At 42.9% G+C, this 19489-nt stretch overlaps 1 protein-coding gene across 1 annotated transcript; it reads left to right on the forward strand.

Annotated features, from left to right (window-relative positions):
• Positions 1-17645: 17645 nt before the first annotated feature.
• KCNJ16 (potassium inwardly rectifying channel subfamily J member 16) lies at positions 17646-18905 on the forward strand (the record flags this gene model as incomplete). Its single annotated transcript, XM_080825783.1, has 1 exon — positions 17646-18905. One exon carries the CDS (start codon positions 17646-17648, stop codon positions 18903-18905), a length of 1260 nt encoding a protein of 419 aa, XP_080681909.1.
• Positions 18906-19489: the final 584 nt, after the last annotated feature.

Here is a 19489-nt window from a genome sequence, read left to right on the forward strand (position 1 = left end):
ATGCTGATAACTGGTTGTCAGAATTTGGGGAAAAATTAAAACAGATACATGGACATAGAGTGCCTGGCGCTTAAGATGTCTTTCTTTTCAGGCTGAGGGTTGTATCTGACCCTCATCCTTTCTCAGTCTGGAGCCCAGATCCTGAACCCCAGCTCCCCACCTAGAGCCCAGTGACTTTGGGCTATCCCTCTTTAATGTGTCATGCTTGCCTGCTGGAGTCCTTACATGCTGCCTTGTCTCACTTCTCTTAAATTCCCCACCTCTGTGTGTTCCCTTCCTTGTTGTCCCGTGGCCGTTAAGTGATTAACTGTAGTTCTTTTTCTCTCTTTACTCTCCTCCAGCAGCTCAGCTAAAGCTATGTCCTTCTGCAGTTGCGTCCCTGGGCTTGCCGCCAAGCACAGCCCATGCCCCACTCCAGTGGCGATCCTAAGTCCTTAGCTTTGAACTTAATAGTCTGGCCATCGTATTACCTAGATCTGCGTATATCTGATTTGATACTTGGAAGGGTCCTGCCATCTTCTCCCTAGGCTAGTGCTCACAGCCATTCAAGGTGACCCTTGTAGCCTCCTAGACCCACATACTGAGAGCAAGACGCTCTGGCAGCTATACTCTACCACCAGCTGCTTGGTCAACCTTGGCCAGCACCCTCAAGACAGAAGACTCGGGACATGCTATCATTCACCTACAATGTTACAAGATACCTCTCCATAGTGGAAGGTGCTACTACTACCTAAACACTCTGGCCTATAACGGGCAATACATTCTTCTCACAGGCCCTCAAGACAGGAGGCTCGGCGCGTAGCACGGGATCACAAAGGAAAGATGCCAGGGTGGTCAGAAGATAGAAGACAGGATCGAGGGGAGTGTGGGAGCCATGACCTTTATAAGGATTTGTGTGGGAAAGGCAAGGCAGGCCAGGATGCATAGTTTAGGCTCTGCTAGTTTAAATAATTTTGGTGGGTTTGGGGCTATGGGAGTTTGGCCTTAGCAGCTTGATACCCGGCCCTGGGATGACGACGGCAGAAGAATATTGCCTCCTTGAATGGATGGGCCAGATGGAGGAGATAGGGCTCTGCATCAGTTGGTTTTTATAATCAGAAGCATGTTCTAGGCTGGGTCTTTTGTTAGCTCTAAGAATTCCCTAGCCCTGGGAGGGGCAGTCTCTCCCCAGCCAGAATGTTGTGTTGTTTTGGTTTGGTTTGGTTTTCTTTTTAAGATAAGATATCAAAAATACACAGACAATGTAAAAATATTTACAAGACATAGATAGTCTTTCATCTCTGATTTGACCTGACAAATAGACTGTCCTCCGTCATTGGTTAGGGCATGAATGTCTCTTTATTTTACTGTTGCCGGTCTGCCACTGACCCAAAGCCCCTTTTGTTTTGGGTCCCTCTTCCCTACACCCATCCTCCCATCTCGGATAATCACCATTATTATATGAGAAGGCAGATCTCTGATCCGAGTTGGAAAGTGTCCTTGAGGAGAGTAAGCCCGTGTCCTGTCTTCCCCAGTGGAAATGGCCTTTCCCTTCTTAGAGGGATTCGTAAATAATCAAGAGTGTGTGTGGAGGGGAGGTGGGAGAACTGATTTTCTAACTCACAGATCAGGAACCAGACGGACACCCACACACCCTCCTCTCCAGGGCTGAGACTTTATGATTAGAACGGATCCCTCCGTAACAGCCAAGCTACTGGCTGCACAAGGGATTCATACCGAACTAATCTGTGTTCTTTGGATCCAAGCAGTAGGAAGCGTTATCCTTGCTGCTTTCCTCAGGATGCTCTGTGACATCATCCACACTGGATTGTTTTTCCCTTTGTGTTCAAACACTGGCTTCATTCCAAAGGGTGTCCAAAGCCAACAAGCCCACCCACGGACGGCGTAATCTCACAATTGGAAACGCTTCTCTCCATGAAAAGGCAGCGCCCAATAAGCTCTCATTGACAGCATTCCCCAACAACCCCCCACTCCAGCTCTGAATTTCCCTTGGTCTCTTTCCTTGCTGACACTTCTTAATGGTTCAATGAGGTGGGATTATCTTGGTATCCTGGAGTGCACATCAAGGGCTAATCTTATCTGAGGAGTGGTAGATACATCTCAGGAAAGCATGAAAACAACCACAGATGCTGAAATGTTTCCCTACAACCCTGGTGTTTGGACCTTTAGGAATAGCACACAATCTCCCCGATTCTAGAAGATCTGGCTCGCGCCTTATAGACAAAAAACATGCACATCCAAGAGCATGACATTCACCTTTATGCACCACTTATAACCTAGTTATGGAGCCCTGGGCTGAAGCCTACTTCTTTAGTCAACAACTTCATTGCTCTAAGCCTTAGTTTGTTAATTTGCAAAACAAAGGATATAATAAAACTTGCGTTTTGAGATGGTCGTTAGGATGAATGGAGCATGACACAGCTTTGAGACTCTTAAAGAAAAGATCCAGCTGGACTGAAGGGAAGATGTCATTAAAAGTAGAGGTGGAAAGTACACAGAGAAACCTTGATTAACATCACAAATTGCCTATTGGCTGGACCTTCAAGGTGGCACCACACTGAGCTCCTTGGTACTCAAGGAGCTTTGAGTTCCTGGCCATCATTGTTTAGATAGCTGAGATTTTTATTAGTGCTAGTCTGCTGAACTGACAGTAAAATCTCCCTGGGGAAAGGGACGAAGGAAATATGCTTACAGATGGGCAAGACCACAAATCCCAATGTGTTGTTTCCATACGAAGAATGTTCTTTGATTCAGATGACCAGGATAGAGGACATGAATGGCACTGCTGGGAAGAGGAAGTGGAGATCAGTTTTGCTTGATGGCATAGGCATAGATCTTGTGTTGCCAAGGCAAACCTGGGTCCAAGAACCCAAGACCCAAGGGGAAGTTCTGCGTTGGTGGTGCTGGAGAGGAAGGGGTGGGCCCTTTGGTTTTCATGAGATTTTAGTGCCATTTAGCCAACTATGAATGACTAACAGGACAAATACTCCCTCAGCCTATTATGTTTCCTTTCTTAAATGTTTGTGGATATGGAAGCTGGCATGAGCCTATTCACAAGTTGTTAAAAATCTGCCTTTGAGGATTGGTTTGTAATTTTTTTTTTCAATGAGGGCATCCAATCTGTCTCTCTACAAAGTTACATGAAATTTGGAAGTTCAAATGCCAATGATGTTTACATTTCTCAGTTAAAAACCCAGTATTTCTTCCTCTGCTCCTAAACTCTATGAATGGAAAAAGCTATTTTAGTTCATAGCATATTCTTTCCATTAAGATTTTAAATTTCTGCAGTACTGCCAAGGCTCATCTGTTGAATGAGTTTTTTGTAAATGTTATCTACCAGACACGGGTGCAAAGTGGCATTTTTATGAAGTTGAAGCAAAAGGTAATTATATTACCAGAGAAAGCATTCATTTCCACCCCCTCCTCCAATCAGTCTCAAATAAAAGGAGACCATGTTGGCTACAATTAAAAGTATATGAATAATTTTTGATAAAATCAGTAGCTAAAAATTGTTGAATTTTCAAAACACATTGGAAACCTTCTTACATATAGCTATGCTGTGTACATTCTTGGCAAAGAATTAATTTGGATTTGGATGTGGGAAATCTATTTGTTCAAGCCAAGCACCACTTAAATTTCCATAGGCAGATTATCTGCTGGATGAATTAGCCCAAGAAATTAAAGATAAAAATTCCTAAACTGCCTTTTGCTCAGCTGCCCAGAATGTTCCCCTTGATTACATCCTGCCTGTCTGATAGCTTGAATTCAGGGAACAGAAAAATCATTTTAATAGCCTGCAAAGTACAGAAATGGGGCATTCTTTCCAAAGCATATGATTTATTCGAAGCCAAATGCAAATCGATTTCTCATTGCCTTCCTCCTGCGACTTATCTATAGCAACATCTTCCTTCATTAGCTTAGAAAGTCAAAAATTAACCACAAAAGTGAAATGCTGGAGAAGCACCTTTGCATGTTAGAGGCTGGGAAGGTCTCAAACCCAACCACGTTTCTTTTGAATCTACAGCATAACGCCACTTTGTTATTCTACCACAGATAACTCCATGCTCCTGTGGGTTGACCAGATGTCTGTGGTATACTGGGCAAGATGGAGCCTCCTTCAGAGCAGTAACCATCCTCATAATGCTCGTAATAGCCCTCACAATGCCTCAGATATAGTTGAATGTTAATCGAACTGAAGAATACACAAAACTTGTTTCCATGATTTTTTTTTCCTAGCTCATTACAGGCATTAGTATAGTTTAGCTAAATGAAACAGTCTCTTACAATGAAGGTTCAAATATCTTAGCATGAGGTATCTCCATCTGCCCCACACTGAGCTCCCTAGTGCCCATCAAGAAAAATATACTTGGAATAAAATCACTTCTCTTTTTAAGAGAACTATTACTAATGTGGGTCACTTCTGTTTGCATAGGCATTCACAGATAATAGAATCAAACCTTCCAACTCAGGGTAGGATGATTCATTCTGCTTCTATAACACTGTAGTAGAGACAGAACTATAACTGGTGGAGAAAATATGAAAAATGACATACATAGAAATTTAAGATTCTATCAAATGCTCTAACTTCCATCAGCTACTTAAATCTTCTATTATCTGCAGTAAGTGGCAATGCTTTTTTGTCAAGTGCCCTTGAAAAGACACAGAATAATAGAAAGCTAATCTCTTGTGGTAGGCAACACCAAGCTTAAGGTACTGCCTTAATAGGCTATCTATCTGAATCTTCCCAGGGAATTCTTTTGTCTTGCACTTTAAAGACCTTTTCTCAATGTATCTGTATCCACAAGGGACAATGGAAATTGAGATAACAGCCAATAACAGTTGCTTTATTTTCCTCCTCAATGAAGATGTCGTGAGTTTTCACTTTGACAGTTTAAAGTAGACAGAAAGTCCATCATTTAAAGAGTAAAGACCTTGTAGACACTATCCAGGGCATTCCCGGTCTTCTGGCAAATCATATGTATGAGTTCAGTAATTCCCAGAAGACTGAATAGGACAATCAATAGATTCTCTGTAAATTGCCAAAGAGGACAATTTGCAGGCAGTTTACCCAAAATGGGGAAGTGCCAACAGAGATAGGACTGGTTTTTCCGTTGGAATACAATAAATACCAAACTTGAAGGTCAAAAGTCATGGCACTTACGTTTTCCATAGATGACATTTGTTTTGGAATGCCCAGCTGGGTTCAACCAAAGCAGCTCCCGAACCAAACTATATGGGAGCTATTAAGGTCAGTTATAGGTAACCTGGCATTTAGAAAGCAAGGTGGGTCACTAGTCCATAATGACTCCTATTCTTAATGATACTCGTGGCTTCTCTGGGCAGCTCTGTCATGCCTCCCCAAAGGTTATGATGTCTAGACAATTAGATGCTAGAAGGGAACTTTTAAACAAGTCTGGGAACTTGCCCACCTAATAATTTATGGTTAAAGAAAATGGCAGGCTCTCTCTCAACATTCAGATCTATACTTGAATGGACTGCAGTCATAACTAGAAGCACTGAAATTAAATACGTATTAAGCACCAACACCGTGAAAGGAGACTTGGGGACACAGCTCCTTTAATTTTCATGGCAGTTGTATGATTTGCAGTTTTCAGATGGGCAAATCGTGGCTCAAAGAGTCTGAGTAACTTATGCACCAGTGCCTAGTCTCACTAAAGATTAAACAGATATTTGAACTCCATCTCAGTGTCTCAATTCTTGAAACTCTAAGGTAGTAGATCTCTATCTTGAAGATATATAGGAATCAGCTGGGGCTGGGGTGGGGGGGAAAGGGATCAAAATGATTGCACTGAAGCCCAGTGGTTGCAGGTGTAACGTGCTCCCCTAGGATTTTCCGATCCGGTTGGTGGTAGACAACACTTCAAGAAGCAGTACTATACTGTATTGCTTGGCGAGGTGTCTTAATGAGGTTTTGGAGTTCATGAAAATGAATTATTAAGAACTGGCTAGGGCCACCTATTTAGGCAAATCTACATCACAAACATCTGACCTCCCTTCTCAAATCCACGCATTTCAAAGGACCATTTCCCTGGGTCTTAAAATCTAACAACATAGGCCTTAAAGTAGTAAAGTTGCAAAATAGCACAACTTTTAACATTTTCTTTCCAAAGTTATTGAAAATATTAAGATAAAGGAAAGATGCCTAAAACAGACTTTGGGATAGCCAGCCAAGAAATGAAGGTATTAACAGTTTAATATGTTTTGGAATGGGGAAGGGAGAAAAGGGAGCACTGAGAAGGAGGATTGCATCTGATCCCTGTTTAATTTTAACTCTGCTTTATGTATCCCTGATTTGTTACCAACTGCTTTCATGAATTCTGCAATTGGTCTCCAGTGGCCAAACTGACCTGATTCCCTCTCCATCCCAACCCCCCCTTGTTTTAAATGAGATCTGGTTTTACTTAGATGAATTAAATGTCACTATATTTGTTTCTGTGAATTGTTCCAGCAAAAATTACAGCATCCATGTCTGACTTTAAATGTCTGTAGGACTGTCTGCCTCTCTGGGCTATTTATAGTTGCCTTTTAAAGGCCCTAATAAATGCTTTTAGATTGCTATTGGTTTGCTTTCCCTTTGTGGAGACTCAGAATTGGTACCAACTGAAATTACCTGTTTTTTCCTCTTTGCTAAAGCAACGCATGTTCACTGTAAAATATAAATAAGGAAAGAGAAGAAAAAGGAAGAACAAAAAATAATCAGACCAAACAGAGAGGGCCACAATTGACATTTTGTCATATAGCATTCTGTTATTTAAAAATATATATATATCTATATATATATATAGATACATATATGTCATGCAAGCTGTTTTTGTTTTGTTTTGTTTTAGCCCTGTTTTATTTTTTCCACCTGACAATATGTTTCAAGTTGTTTCTCATTTTACTCCTGCACTTTTTTTGTTTTTTTTAAAGATTTTGTTCATTTATTTGACAGGCAGAAATCACAAGTAGGCAGAGAAACAGGCAGAGAGAGAGGAGGAAGCAGGCTCCCTGCTCAGCAGGGAGCCCGATGCGGGGCTCAATCCCAGGACCCTGAGATCATGACCTGAGCTGAAGGCAGAGACTTAACCCACTGAGCCACCCAGGCGCCCCCTACTCCTGCACTTTTAATGGCTATGTTAAAAGTAACGATAATGTTCTGATTGTACCATTACCTATGAAACAATCCCACACTTATTAGAGGATGAGGTCATGGCCAAAATTTGCTACTACAAATAGTTATACAAATTAGCTACACTAGTAACCATTGCTATGCTCATCCGGGAGAATTTCTTTAGGATAAACTGCCACAAATGGAGTTTTTGGATCAGAGGCTGTAGCAAACCCCTAGACTATTGTCACTTCATGCCAGCTTACCTCCAGAAACAGCTCAAATTAAATAGTACAATATATATTATATTTGAGCATATCTTTAACATGACGATATAATTATACACATCAGTGTTGGGAGTACCACATTGCTAATAATTCAGTTGTTGCTTTAATAAACTTTACAAAATATTTCTTAATGCCAAGCGTATTTTCCTTCCCAACTCCAGATTTCCAGAGTTCTGCAGCACGATTACGGGAATTATCATAACTAGGGAAGCTACTAACCTAAAGTAAACAGTGTATTTTTTTTTTTTTTTAACTATGTGTGAACTGGTGGCTAGGACAGGGGAGAGGCAAGGTAAATGGAAGGAACCGGGAGCTAATGTTTGCAGAACTGTCAGCATTGATGTTTTAACAATTCTAGGAATTGTTAAATTCTTCTACTGATTCTTTTACTGGGATGAAAATCTCATTAAGGATGTATTAGCTCATTCCTTCAATGTCTATTTAGTGAGTACCTGAAATCCACGTGTTCCTCTGGTGCTAGGGATACAGTGGCAAAGAAAGCAAGGGGATCTTTTTTCGTGGAAGCTATAATCTATTCCGTGGGGCCATCCAGCCAACAAACAAGTCATCATCCGGTCATGGCAAGCATTTTGAAATGAAAATCATGTTTATGATCCAGAAAATAAGGACGTGGGGGAGGATTTTCGTTTAACTCCTCATCAGACATGGCGTCTCTGAAAAGGTGACATTGAAGAGGAGACTTCAGGGACGATAAGAAGCCACATGGGCAGAAAAGGAAGTACAAAGGTCCTGAGGCAGAGATAGGCTTGTTCATGAGAGTGGAATTTAGCAGATTTTTTTTTTTTCTGTAAAGAGTCAGATCACAAATATTTTGGCTTTGTGAACCACATTGTTTCTGTTGCTACCACTCAAGTCTGCAGTGGTATTGTGACAGTAAGGAGCTGCAGACAATTTTATAAATCATCATCTGAATGTTGTGTTCTAATAAAACTTTACGAAAGTGAACAGTGAGCCGGATTTGACCCTTAGACTATAATTTTTGGACCTTTGTGTTAGTGAAAGAGGGAGACACAGTGATGCTAGAGAGTGAAGAGTGGAAGAGGAATGGTAGGAGGTAATTTCTAGAGGTGGGCGAGATCAGAGGTAGCTGCTCTATATACAATACAGATTATGCAAATTCCTCTAATTGTCCTGAGAAGACTGGGAAGATGCTGGAGGGTTTTAAGCAGGAGAGTGACCTGTTTTGATTTTATTTTTAAAAAGGGTAGATTGAAGTACAACAAGGGTAGAAAGAGAAGATCTCTTAGGGGTCCACTGAAGACACAGAGGCTTTGACTACCAGGAGACATGATCAGATTTAAGATATGCCTTGAAGGTGAGCCCACAGGACTTGCTGCTGGGTTATCTGATGACTAGACCATGCTCTTGCATCTGGGAGATGTTTTTAAAATGCCAGTGAAGGGGCACCTGGGTGGCTCAGTGGGTTAAAGCCTCTGCCTTTGGCTCAGGTCCTGATCTCAGGGTCCCGGGATCAAGCCCTGCATCGGGCTCTCTGCTCAGCAGGGAGCCTGCTTCCCTTCCTGCCTCTCTGCCTACCTGTGATCTCTGTCTATCAAATAAATAAATAAAATCTTTAAAAAAATAAAAAATAAAATGCCAGTGAAATTGAACTTTAACTGAATTTTCCCTCTTTCAAGTGATGAAAACTATCCCTGGGTATCACAAGCAGACAAAAATATTATTGGAAAAGTAACAGGTAACTTATAACATCAAAGGAAGGGAGAAAAGAGAAAACCTGATATGAGCACAAGCAGGGGGCAGGACGAAATGGAAATCTTAGCTCGGGGACTGCCTCCCCTAGAGCTGCGACTTGGGCCCTTCTCTGAAGCAACATAGATGCCCTGCCACATCTGTAGCCTCTAGAGTCCGTGTATCTGTCCGGAAAAACAGGCTCCGGCATCCCGGCATCCCTGCATCCCTGCATCCCTGCATCCGTCTGGAAAAACAGGCTCCGGCATCCCGGCATCCCTGCATCCCTGCATCCCTGCATCCCTGCATCCGAGCCGCAAGAGGCCGTCTTGTTTGCAAAGTTCTGATTGGTCCCTGCAAGGTCATGTGACTCTGCTCCAGGAGCAGGTGAAGAAACACGCAGGTGCCAAGTGGCTTCTTCCATTTCCACTGCATCTTCCTAATCCTCGCCAGCATCCTCTCTTACTTGATCATTGAAATGCCTTCCTGGGCTGCTCCCCCGCGTCGGCTTTTAAATTTCTCCAGCCTGTTTTTCACTGGATCACCAGAGTGGTGTTTTTGTTTTTTTTTTTAATTTTTAATTAATTAATTATGTTCCTTTAAAGGTTTTATTTATTTATTTGACAGAGATCACAGGTAGGCAGCGAGAGAGAGAGGGAAGCAGGCTTCCCGCTGAGCAGAGAGCCCGATGCGGGGCTCGATCCCAGGATCTTGGGATCAGGACTGGAGCCGAAGGCAGAGGCTTTAACCTACTGAGCCACCCAGGCTCTCCCAGAGTAGTCTTTTTAAAAATGGAAATGTAATGCTGTGCTCTTGGTGACGGCACTTCAATTGCTTTTATTGCTTTTGGGGAAAAGACCCAAATCTTAAATTCTCCCTCCCAGGTTACTTATTTACGTTCTGTCTCTCTCTTCGCAGCATCGACTCTCCACCCACCCCACCCCCGCCCCCCATCGCCCAAATTCATTTCTTTGGAAAGCACGCCCTGTGCATCCTGGCCTTTGCAAATGCTGTTTCTCTGCCTGGGAAACTCTTTTTCTCTTTCTTCTTATTTGGTTAACTTGGATTTGTTTCTCAGATTGTAGCTCAGCCAGCCATCTCTCCCAGACTAGATAAAGGCCCGATATTATAAGCTATGGCAAGAAACAGAGGAGAACTATGTATTCAAGTTAAGGGTTAAACAGGGGTTCAACAGAGGCTATAAATAAGGACAGTTTGCAAGATGCTGGTGGGGGTACTCATTTATATTATGCCCTTCATTCCTTACCAAAAGGTTTTGACAGGGTCAAGCACTGTCCCTATGTTTTAAAATAAATAAATGAAGCTGAAAGATATTTGTGGGATTCAGTTGAGATGTGGTAGAACCATGACTAGAATCCAAGTCTTCGATCCCCGTACTTTTGTCCTTTAACAACGCTAATGCAGGACCAACCATAATAGGGAGCTGGGATGGGATCTACGGTAGCAGGAAGGGTTATTTACATCTCAGGTCAGAACTATGGCTCTGGATGCAAGTGGCAAGAGATGAGTTAGAAGGGTGTTATGTAGACCAGGTAAAACCAGGTTTTTACCTGATCAGAGAAGCCTGATTTCAATGATAAAATGCAGATGAATTCCTGTAATGATAGGTTCTTGTGAGAACCAGGCCTTACAATTAGCTTAGAACAAAGGGCGCAGCTGTCAGACTACACCTGGAAATAGCGAGATAGTAAACATCTAGATAGTGACTGTGCCTCAAACAAACAAAATGGGACAGAGAACAAGGCCCGAGTTGAGAACATGTTTACCGAAGGCCACAGGCTGGAGCAGTGAAGAGCCTGCTCTCACTTAGAAATCAAGTCCTTCACCAAAGGCTCTCTGATCACCTTGCCGGAAGGCAACCTCCCTCCTTCCTCTAGCCATTCTCCGAGTTAATGCTTCATTTCGACAGCCCACAAAGACATGTTCCACAGAGGTGGGACTCTTACTAATTCCCAAAAGTGGATGAGTCTGGAACACAGTAGGGGCTCAATTGAAAAAAAAAAAAAAATGAATGAACGACGAAACAAAACAAGAATGAAAACAGTTAGCAACGAATTCTCATTGGAGAACTTTAGAGATCCCTGGGGAACCTTCTGCACCAAGAGGAAATTGAACTGTGTTTTAAAAGGACATAAGACCTCATGATATCCAGCTTCTGCAACCAACCCAGATACAGCTCAAAGTAAGTTCTGAGCAACTCAGGCTGGTCTCCAGCCAAGACAGGGATGGGCTGATTTTCACGAGAAGAACAAGAGAAATCTTCAGAACCATTTTCGTAAAACGTGCCCATACCACTTAAGACAAAGAATAAACATGATAACCATCCTGTGAATTTCTCTACCCTGGTAACTTTGCCAAGCTTGTCAGGTTTGTTTCCTTTAGCTTGGTTGCTCAGAGGAAAGAGCGATACAATTTCTTTTTAAGCAATGCATTTTGAAAAAATGAGTTGAAAGTATGTGTATGCGTGTGTGTGTGTGTGTGTGTGTGTGTGTGTGTGTGTTAGGGGAGAGGGTGGTGTGTGTGTGCGTGCGTGCGTGTTGAGGACAAGGAATAGGGGATTTCCCATTTGGTGAAAGTTGTGAAAAGGAAAGCGAAATGATCCGGTCCCTAGAGCTTTGGGGAGCTAGTGGAGAGACAGAGAATGAGCCACCTGGCTTAGTGGTAGGAAACCGTGGTGCCATCCCTGAGCTTAAATAGAAATATCTACTGGGAGTCCACTTTTTCGGGCTTGTGTCATACAAGTGGAGAGCTCTTTGACAGGGTACAAGCAGATGCTCTGGTATTTTACAGAGGGGGAAACTGAGCCCTCGTAGGATTGTGATTCATGCAACAGTTCTTGAATAATTACTATGATCTTGGCCCAGTGAAAGATGGCTTCATGGTCCTTATCTCACTCAAACTCACTGTCACTCAGTAACATAGGTACTCTTATCCCTGTATCAGGCATGAGGACACTGAGGTTCAGAGAAGAGTTACTTTCCCAAGCCACTCAGGATGTTGGGGACAGCCCTGGAACCGGAATCTGCCTCCCAATTCCTGATTTCTCTGCAAGACCCAAACACGTTTTATTTCAGACAATTGCTCCTGAAGGCAATTTGTTTTTAAGGCAGGATAATGTAGAATTATAATTCTTATTACTTTGGTATGATCTTGACATACCAGAAAAATAGGGAGACATACTCCCAGCCTCTAAATTTTTCCTACTTCTTTATAAAACACAGCATCTTTTGGGATGCAGCAGGATTTATGATTAGGACGTAGATATTACTTAAGAAAAAAAAAATGAGCTAGAAAGAGGCTCTCCAGATAGTTACTCTCAACGCTGTAACACCAGATTTCTTCTTCTCCTTCCCACCTCTGGATTCAGTTCAACTGTTAGCATAGTTGAGAGTCCCTTCCCTATCATAAACTGGCACAAAACTTTTTTTTTTTTTTTTTTAATTAGAAAGAGAGAGGGAGGGGCAGGGGGAGAGGGAGAGGGACGATCTAAAGCAGGCTCCATGCCCAGCTCAGAGCCCGATGTGGGGCTTGATCTCACCACCCAAGGATCAGGACCTGAGCTGAAATCAAGAGTCAGACACTTAACCTACACTGAGCCACCCAGGCGCCCCGGCACAAAACTTTCTTAAACTGCTTCAGGAGAAATTGTAGAATTGTATCAGGAAAGAGGCAAAGGTCTTTGTCCCTGAGGACTTGGACCAGAGTTGGAGGCTGGGGTGGGGAGGGAGAAGAGAACAGAGTTGTCAAAGGCTATAGCTTAACCAGAGCCCTGCTCCGAGCAGCTGAGAAGAAACACGAGCACGCATAGAATGTCAACAAAGGAGACACTGTTTGCCACGCGGGAGACAGGGTCTATTTGGAGACGTCTGGGCAGCATCTAGTGGGCTCTGAGTGAAGCAGGTGTTCGGTGGCTGAAGGAAGAGCCCCACCTAACTGTGTCTGAGTCTCTTTATGACGATTCCAGGCAACCCAAGGCTCAGGCTTAATTCCAAGGCAGTAAGTTGTGGGACAGGTTTGGAGCAAAATAACCCCAACTTGTTTGGGTTCTGTCCCATCCCATTAACACCCCTCTTTCTTTCTTCCTTAGCAACCAGGGCCCACCCACAAGTGCCATCTGACGACATCTCCTCTCACTACCCGCCAGCCACCCCCTGCTCAGGCCCCTCCACAAACCACAGAAGTGCACCCAAGCCAGTCCCCAAAGACAATGACCTGCACACAGAATCTAGGCCATCCTTTCTACACTCCGCCTCCTCAGCTCTCAAGTGTCCACTAAAATTTATCTCATCTCACGGTCGCCAGGAAAGTAACTTGATTCCCGAGGACTTCATGTAAATCAGCGACATGCTAAAGATGATACTTGTTAATATCACAGGCCCTGGGCATGAATAATTGAGTTTCACCAGAGGTATTTGGAGCATTATTTGTGGTGTGTCTCAAATTACCCAGACAATTCGCATCCTTATTAATATATTTATAGTAAGCGAGATGCTAGAGACAAGATCGGATTTTATTTTTAAAGTTGACATGGGATTCTAAAGTTTCAGCCATTTTGTTGTACCTTCAACGTGCTAACGAAAAGTTTTAAGTTTGAAGAATTACCCGCGAGAGTATTCTGCTTAGTAAAGAGCTGAATTTGAGAGGATATAGGCAAATGACACAGGGTTTGCTGCCGAATGGGTGAGTCTGACTAAGGCACTTCCCACACTGAGAAATGAGGACAGATACTCAGGTCGGTCACTTGTTTTGCTGAAAATATTCCGTCACATGTAGCCCACTGGAAACACGCTAAATCAGTAAATCCATACAAAGATCTAGAGGACTAAAAGCAGGTCCCACTAGTGCAAGTCGATTAAGACGCTTTTATTTATTTTTTAATGTCTGCAGTTAGTACAACGAGATCTCGGGAAATGACGCACCATGCTGACCCTGCCTCTCCCCTCACTCTAGCCACCTCTATATTAGAACTCCTTATCATGACAACGAAGTCAGCGTCTTTTTTCTGCCTTGGCCATTAACCACCTACAGAATACTTTGAAGCTGGTACAAAGGGGAGCTGCAGATTCTGCATTTCTTTCGCCCTTCATATTCCACGATTTTGTCATTGCGGTGCACAGATTCCCAGTTTTAATAAAAAAAGGAATTTTATCCCCAATGAAATAGCCACTATCAGTTTCTAGAGGGTAAGGAGAACAGCACACAAAGAGAAATGCGGAAGTAGGAAGGTTGCAAATGCTTTTTCAGGATGGAATGGGAAGTGACAAGATGATTAGGAAAGCATGGAGGTGTTTGGAAAGGCAGGTTGTAATTCTAAGTAACACCAATGTTACACACAGAATGTCCACGCAATGGGCCAGTCTTCTCTATCATTTAATAGAAAACAAGGGGAAGGGGCGCCTGGGTGGCTCAGTGGGTTAAAGCCTCTGCCTTCGGCTCAGGTCATGATCTCAGGGTCCTGGGATCGAGCCCCACATAGGGACCTCTGCTCGGCAGGGAGCCTGCTTCCCCCTCTCTCTCTGCCTGCCTCTCTGCCTACTTGCGATCTCTTTCTCTCTGTCAAACAAATAAATAAAATCTTAAAAAAAAAAAAAAGAAAGAAAACAAGGGGAAAAGTGTACAAATGAACACAATGTATGAATCAGATTAATAAATAGTTTGTCTAGTCATTTTGACAAAAGAGTGTCCATAAAATTCTTTGCTCATTGGGTAATCTGAGAAATGGTTAAGACTTGATACAATTAGTTTGGTTAAAATTGGGCATTTAGCTTAGAGACCATCATCTTTTCAAAAGTGTATCATTTACCTGGTTGAAAAAAATGAAAGATCGGGGCACCTGGGTTGTTCAGTGGGTTAAAGCCTCTGCTTTCGGCTCAGGTCATGATCTCAGGGTCCCGGGATCGAGCCCTGAATTGGGCTCTCTGCTCAGCAGGGAGCCTGCTTCCTCCTCTCTCTCTGCCTGCCTTTCTGCCTACTTGTGATCTCTGTCTGTCAAATAAATAAATAAAATATTAAAAAAAAATCAAAGATCAATCAAGGGTCTGCACTGGAACAGGATCTGAAAGCTTTTGTCTGGATAAGTTGAAATGAATGGATGATCAATTCAACATGGTGGGCCATGGTGGGGACACAGGACATGGTGGGTTTAGGGCAGAATTCTCACAGCCATAAGGTGTCTCCCTGAATCTATTACACTATTCAGAAATAAACTTTCCACATCCTCAAATTTGCTCAGTTACGGCTTGTATTAATTGAAAATCCGTTCCCCAATTAGCATAACGTTGAAGGTGTTTTTAAAATGGTTTGTTTAGAACAGTTGTTGGCACCACCGGAATTCACACTGCATGCCCTTTCAAATAAAAACCTTTCTTTTTTTCTTCTGGCAGCAGAAAAGAGCAGAGTCGCACAGTGGCTCTTGATTTATGAACTGCGCTTTCTTATTCTCAGACTCCCACAGTGTGTGCCGTTCCCTTTAAGGAACAAAGTTGGGAGCATTTCACAAGGAAACAATTCTATCTCGAAATCTACTTTTTAATTTGAAATCATATGGGCCTTTGATTATAATAGGTCCCATTCTCATGCCTCCAATGGTCAGGTGAGAGAATGAAGACCCAGAAACCTTGAGCAGCTTCTTGTTGTTGTCAAGGGTCATTGGATGACAAATGGGACAGGAACCTACAAGAATGATATATGTTGTGGGCCAAATTTGTGGAACGAGTTAACATCCGACATTCCGGTAAGCATTTTGTCAGCCCTGGGTCACATCCTGAAGTTATACAACCATCTCCTCCAAAAACCGGCTGAGGACAAAGGCGGAGATGTAACTACTCAAAGCAAATCCGCAGGACGAGTGGGCAGAGTGGCGGGGGCGTGTGGATGGACAGACAGAAACTTGCTCACGCCTTACAGGATTTTTTGGCCGAAAGCAGAGTTCATCCTTGCAGTGATCCATCAAACAAAGTGTTTATTGTGAAGTGGGCCTGATCCCAGGAGAAGAAGAAAAGTGATTCCTATTGACTGGAAGGGAATTAACCCTTTCCTCCCTTTTTCAGGGAAGGTGTCGGATAAGAGCTTTGTGATTAACTTCCTCGGTGGTCAGTTTCAAAGGGGGGGTGGGTCTCGATGTCAGCCGCAGTATTGACTCTGACTAGTTTCTCTGCAGTGTGGGCTGGATCCTTTTAGTGGGACCTCTTTTCTCCCCCTTATCCTTTCTTCCTTCATCTAGCACAGGCAGGTTGTGTGGAAAGCATATTCTAATAATTATTAAACCATTGGGCTACAGTGACTTTTTTTTTTTTTGGCATAGAAATAACTCAAGACCACTTAACATTGACTTTTTAAAACTTGCTTTCAGACTTGAGCTGGGAAAACCAGGGGCCTATTCTAGGGATGATAAAAGCACTAGGAACTGTATGTTCTGCCTTGATCTTTTAAAGATTGAATTTGGAGGGGAAAAAAAAAGATTTTGCCTACGGATGGCTGTAAAAGAATCAGGAATATACTGCAGAGCTGGAGAGAAGGGTCCAATTGTAGTATGCTCCCTTTAAGAGGGAAACAAGATTAGAACTTTGGCAAATTTTCGGCTTCTATTCAGAGGGAAAGAGAAGAGATGGCAGTGTCCAAGAAGGAAAAAAAAAAAAAAAAAAAAAGAAAGAAAGAAAAAGGATGCTGTCATGAGACAAAAGCAAAAGCAATTTTATACCTTACTGAAAGCTTACCTGGGTGTGTTTTTGTTTTTGTTGCTTTTTTTTTTTTAAACTCCTCTGGGGTTAAGAACATTTTTTTACCCTCTTAAAACTAAAGGAGCTAGGGGAAAGGACTTGAATCTGAGAGAGTGTCGCTGTCAGTTCTGTTCTGTCTTGGGAAGTGCGCGAGGAAGAGAAACCTCCTGGGAAGACAGAGGGGCCACGGCCGGCGCTGAAGGGGAGGGTCTGCGGCATTCGGTATGTAAGTTACATGTCAGCGTGAAGGTGGCAACCCTTCCTAGCATCCTTCTTAGAAAACCCATCTGACTTCAACAGTTAGAAGGCTTCTAACCCTGCTAGACAAATATCTGAATTCTATTTTGCCTTTCAACATTAAAGATTGCTTTGGGTTCTAAGCGCCCTCATGCCAGAACAGTCTATAAAAACAAGACTTTTGTTTATGTCAGGTCAGGAAAGGTAGTGAGGCTTCATTTGGGATAATCATAGTGTTTGCCCAAGTCTTTTGCATATATAAAAATGTTATTTTCTCTAATTGCATATTTTGCTCCTATAATGACTGAGTTGAATTCTAAGCTGAAATGAGTAATCAATACTGAGTGTCTCTGTCGTTCAAATGAAGTCTTCGCCATTTCGGATGGCATGAAATTGCTTCAACTTTGGCAAATTGCTCTAAAGATGGAAATTTAAAGCTAAAGCTAAGGCGTATTTAATTTTCTTTTTTTCAGGTTTTAACTGAAAACTTAAATCAACAAATAGCAACAGAACTATTCCTTGTACAAAATCCTTCTGGATGCCGGAAGGACAGAGGAAAGGATGAGCTATTACGGCAGCAGCTACCCGATTGTAAACGTGGACCCCAAATACCCAGGCTACCCCCAAGAGCACATCCTAGCTGAGAAGAGAAGAGCCAGAAGACGTCTGCTCCACAAAGATGGTAGCTGCAACGTGTACTTCAAGCACATTTTTGGAGAATGGGGGAGCTATGTGGTTGACATTTTCACTACTCTTGTAGACACCAAGTGGCGCCATATGTTTGTGATATTTTCTTTATCTTATATTCTCTCCTGGTTGATATTTGGCTCTATCTTTTGGCTAATTGCCTTTCATCATGGTGATCTGTTAAATGATCCAGACATCACGCCTTGTGTTGACAACGTCCATTCCTTTACAGGAGCGTTTTTATTCTCCCTTGAGACCCAGACCACCATAGGTTATGGTTACCGCTGTGTCACCGAAGAATGCTCGGTGGCAGTGCTCATGGTGATCCTTCAATCCATCCTGAGCTGCATCATAAACACCTTCATCATTGGAGCCGCCTTGGCCAAAATGGCGACCGCTCGAAAGAGAGCCCAAACCATTCGGTTTAGCTATTTTGCCCTCATAGGCATGAGGGATGGGAAGCTTTGCCTCATGTGGCGCATTGGTGATTTCAGGCCAAACCATGTGGTAGAAGGCACAGTGAGAGCCCAACTTCTCCGCTACACAGAAGACAGCGAGGGGCGAATGACCATGGCATTCAAAGACCTAAAGTTGGTCAACGACCAGATCATCCTTGTCACACCGGTAACTATTGTTCATGAAATTGACCACGAGAGCCCTCTGTATGCCCTTGACCGAAAAGCAGTGGCCAAAGATAACTTTGAGATTTTGGTGACATTTATCTATACTGGTGATTCCACGGGCACTTCCCACCAATCCAGAAGTTCCTACATTCCCCGAGAAATTCTCTGGGGCCATAGGTTTAATGACGTCCTGGAAGTTAAGAGAAAGTACTACAAAGTGAACTGCTTACAGTTTGAGGGGAGCGTTGAGGTATACGCTCCCTTTTGCAGCGCCAAACAGCTAGACTGGAAAGACCAGCAGCTCCACAACATGGACAAAGCCCCCCCAGTCCGAGGATCTGGCACATCGGACACCACCGTCAGAAGAAGGTCATTTAGTGCCATTGCCATTGTCAGCAGTTGTGAGAACCCAGAGGAGACCATCACCTCCGCCGCGGAGGAGTGTAAGGAAGCACCTTATCAGAAAGCTGTCTTGACTTTAAATAGAATCTCTGTAGAATCCCAGATGTAGTTCAAATGGTGATGACCAGGGCCACCACTCCATCATTTTACTCTGCAGCCCGTCACTTTAAGGCAAGTAGTTATAAGCAGGGCTTTTAAGGAATGGTATAGCTACGTTTGATGGACTTGGGTGAAAAGAAGAGCAGGTTAAATCTGGTGAAAGATCATCTAAAACTTACATAGTATCCGATCGTTTAAACTTTTTTTGTGTGTTAGCAAATTTGGTATTAGGGATGCTATCCAGAGCCTAATTGATTAATTTAAATTTCACCTCCTTTTCTTCTATCACACACTTGAATCTTTGGTTGCAGGTGTCCTATTCAGTAAAGGAAAAGAAAGGTAGGATACTGGCATAGGGAAGATGGGCAGCCAGCATGAATAACTAATTTTTAAATGTATCCACATGGATAGTAGTTTCCTGGAAAAACGTCACATCTTTCTAACCAAGATAGGCAAGATACGCATCCAGTAGATTGTTAACATTGAGATATTTAACTGAAGTCACCTGGCAGGCTCGGCGTTTGCCCCTCATAGTGTCTTGGTTTCCAGAGAAAGAGGTAGTGACTGTGAGATAGAGACACCTGCCGCTTGGGC

This window comes from Martes martes (genome assembly GCF_963455335.1).
Source record: "Martes martes genome assembly, chromosome: 16".
In the NCBI taxonomy this organism is placed as follows: Eukaryota; Metazoa; Chordata; class Mammalia; order Carnivora; family Mustelidae; genus Martes; species Martes martes.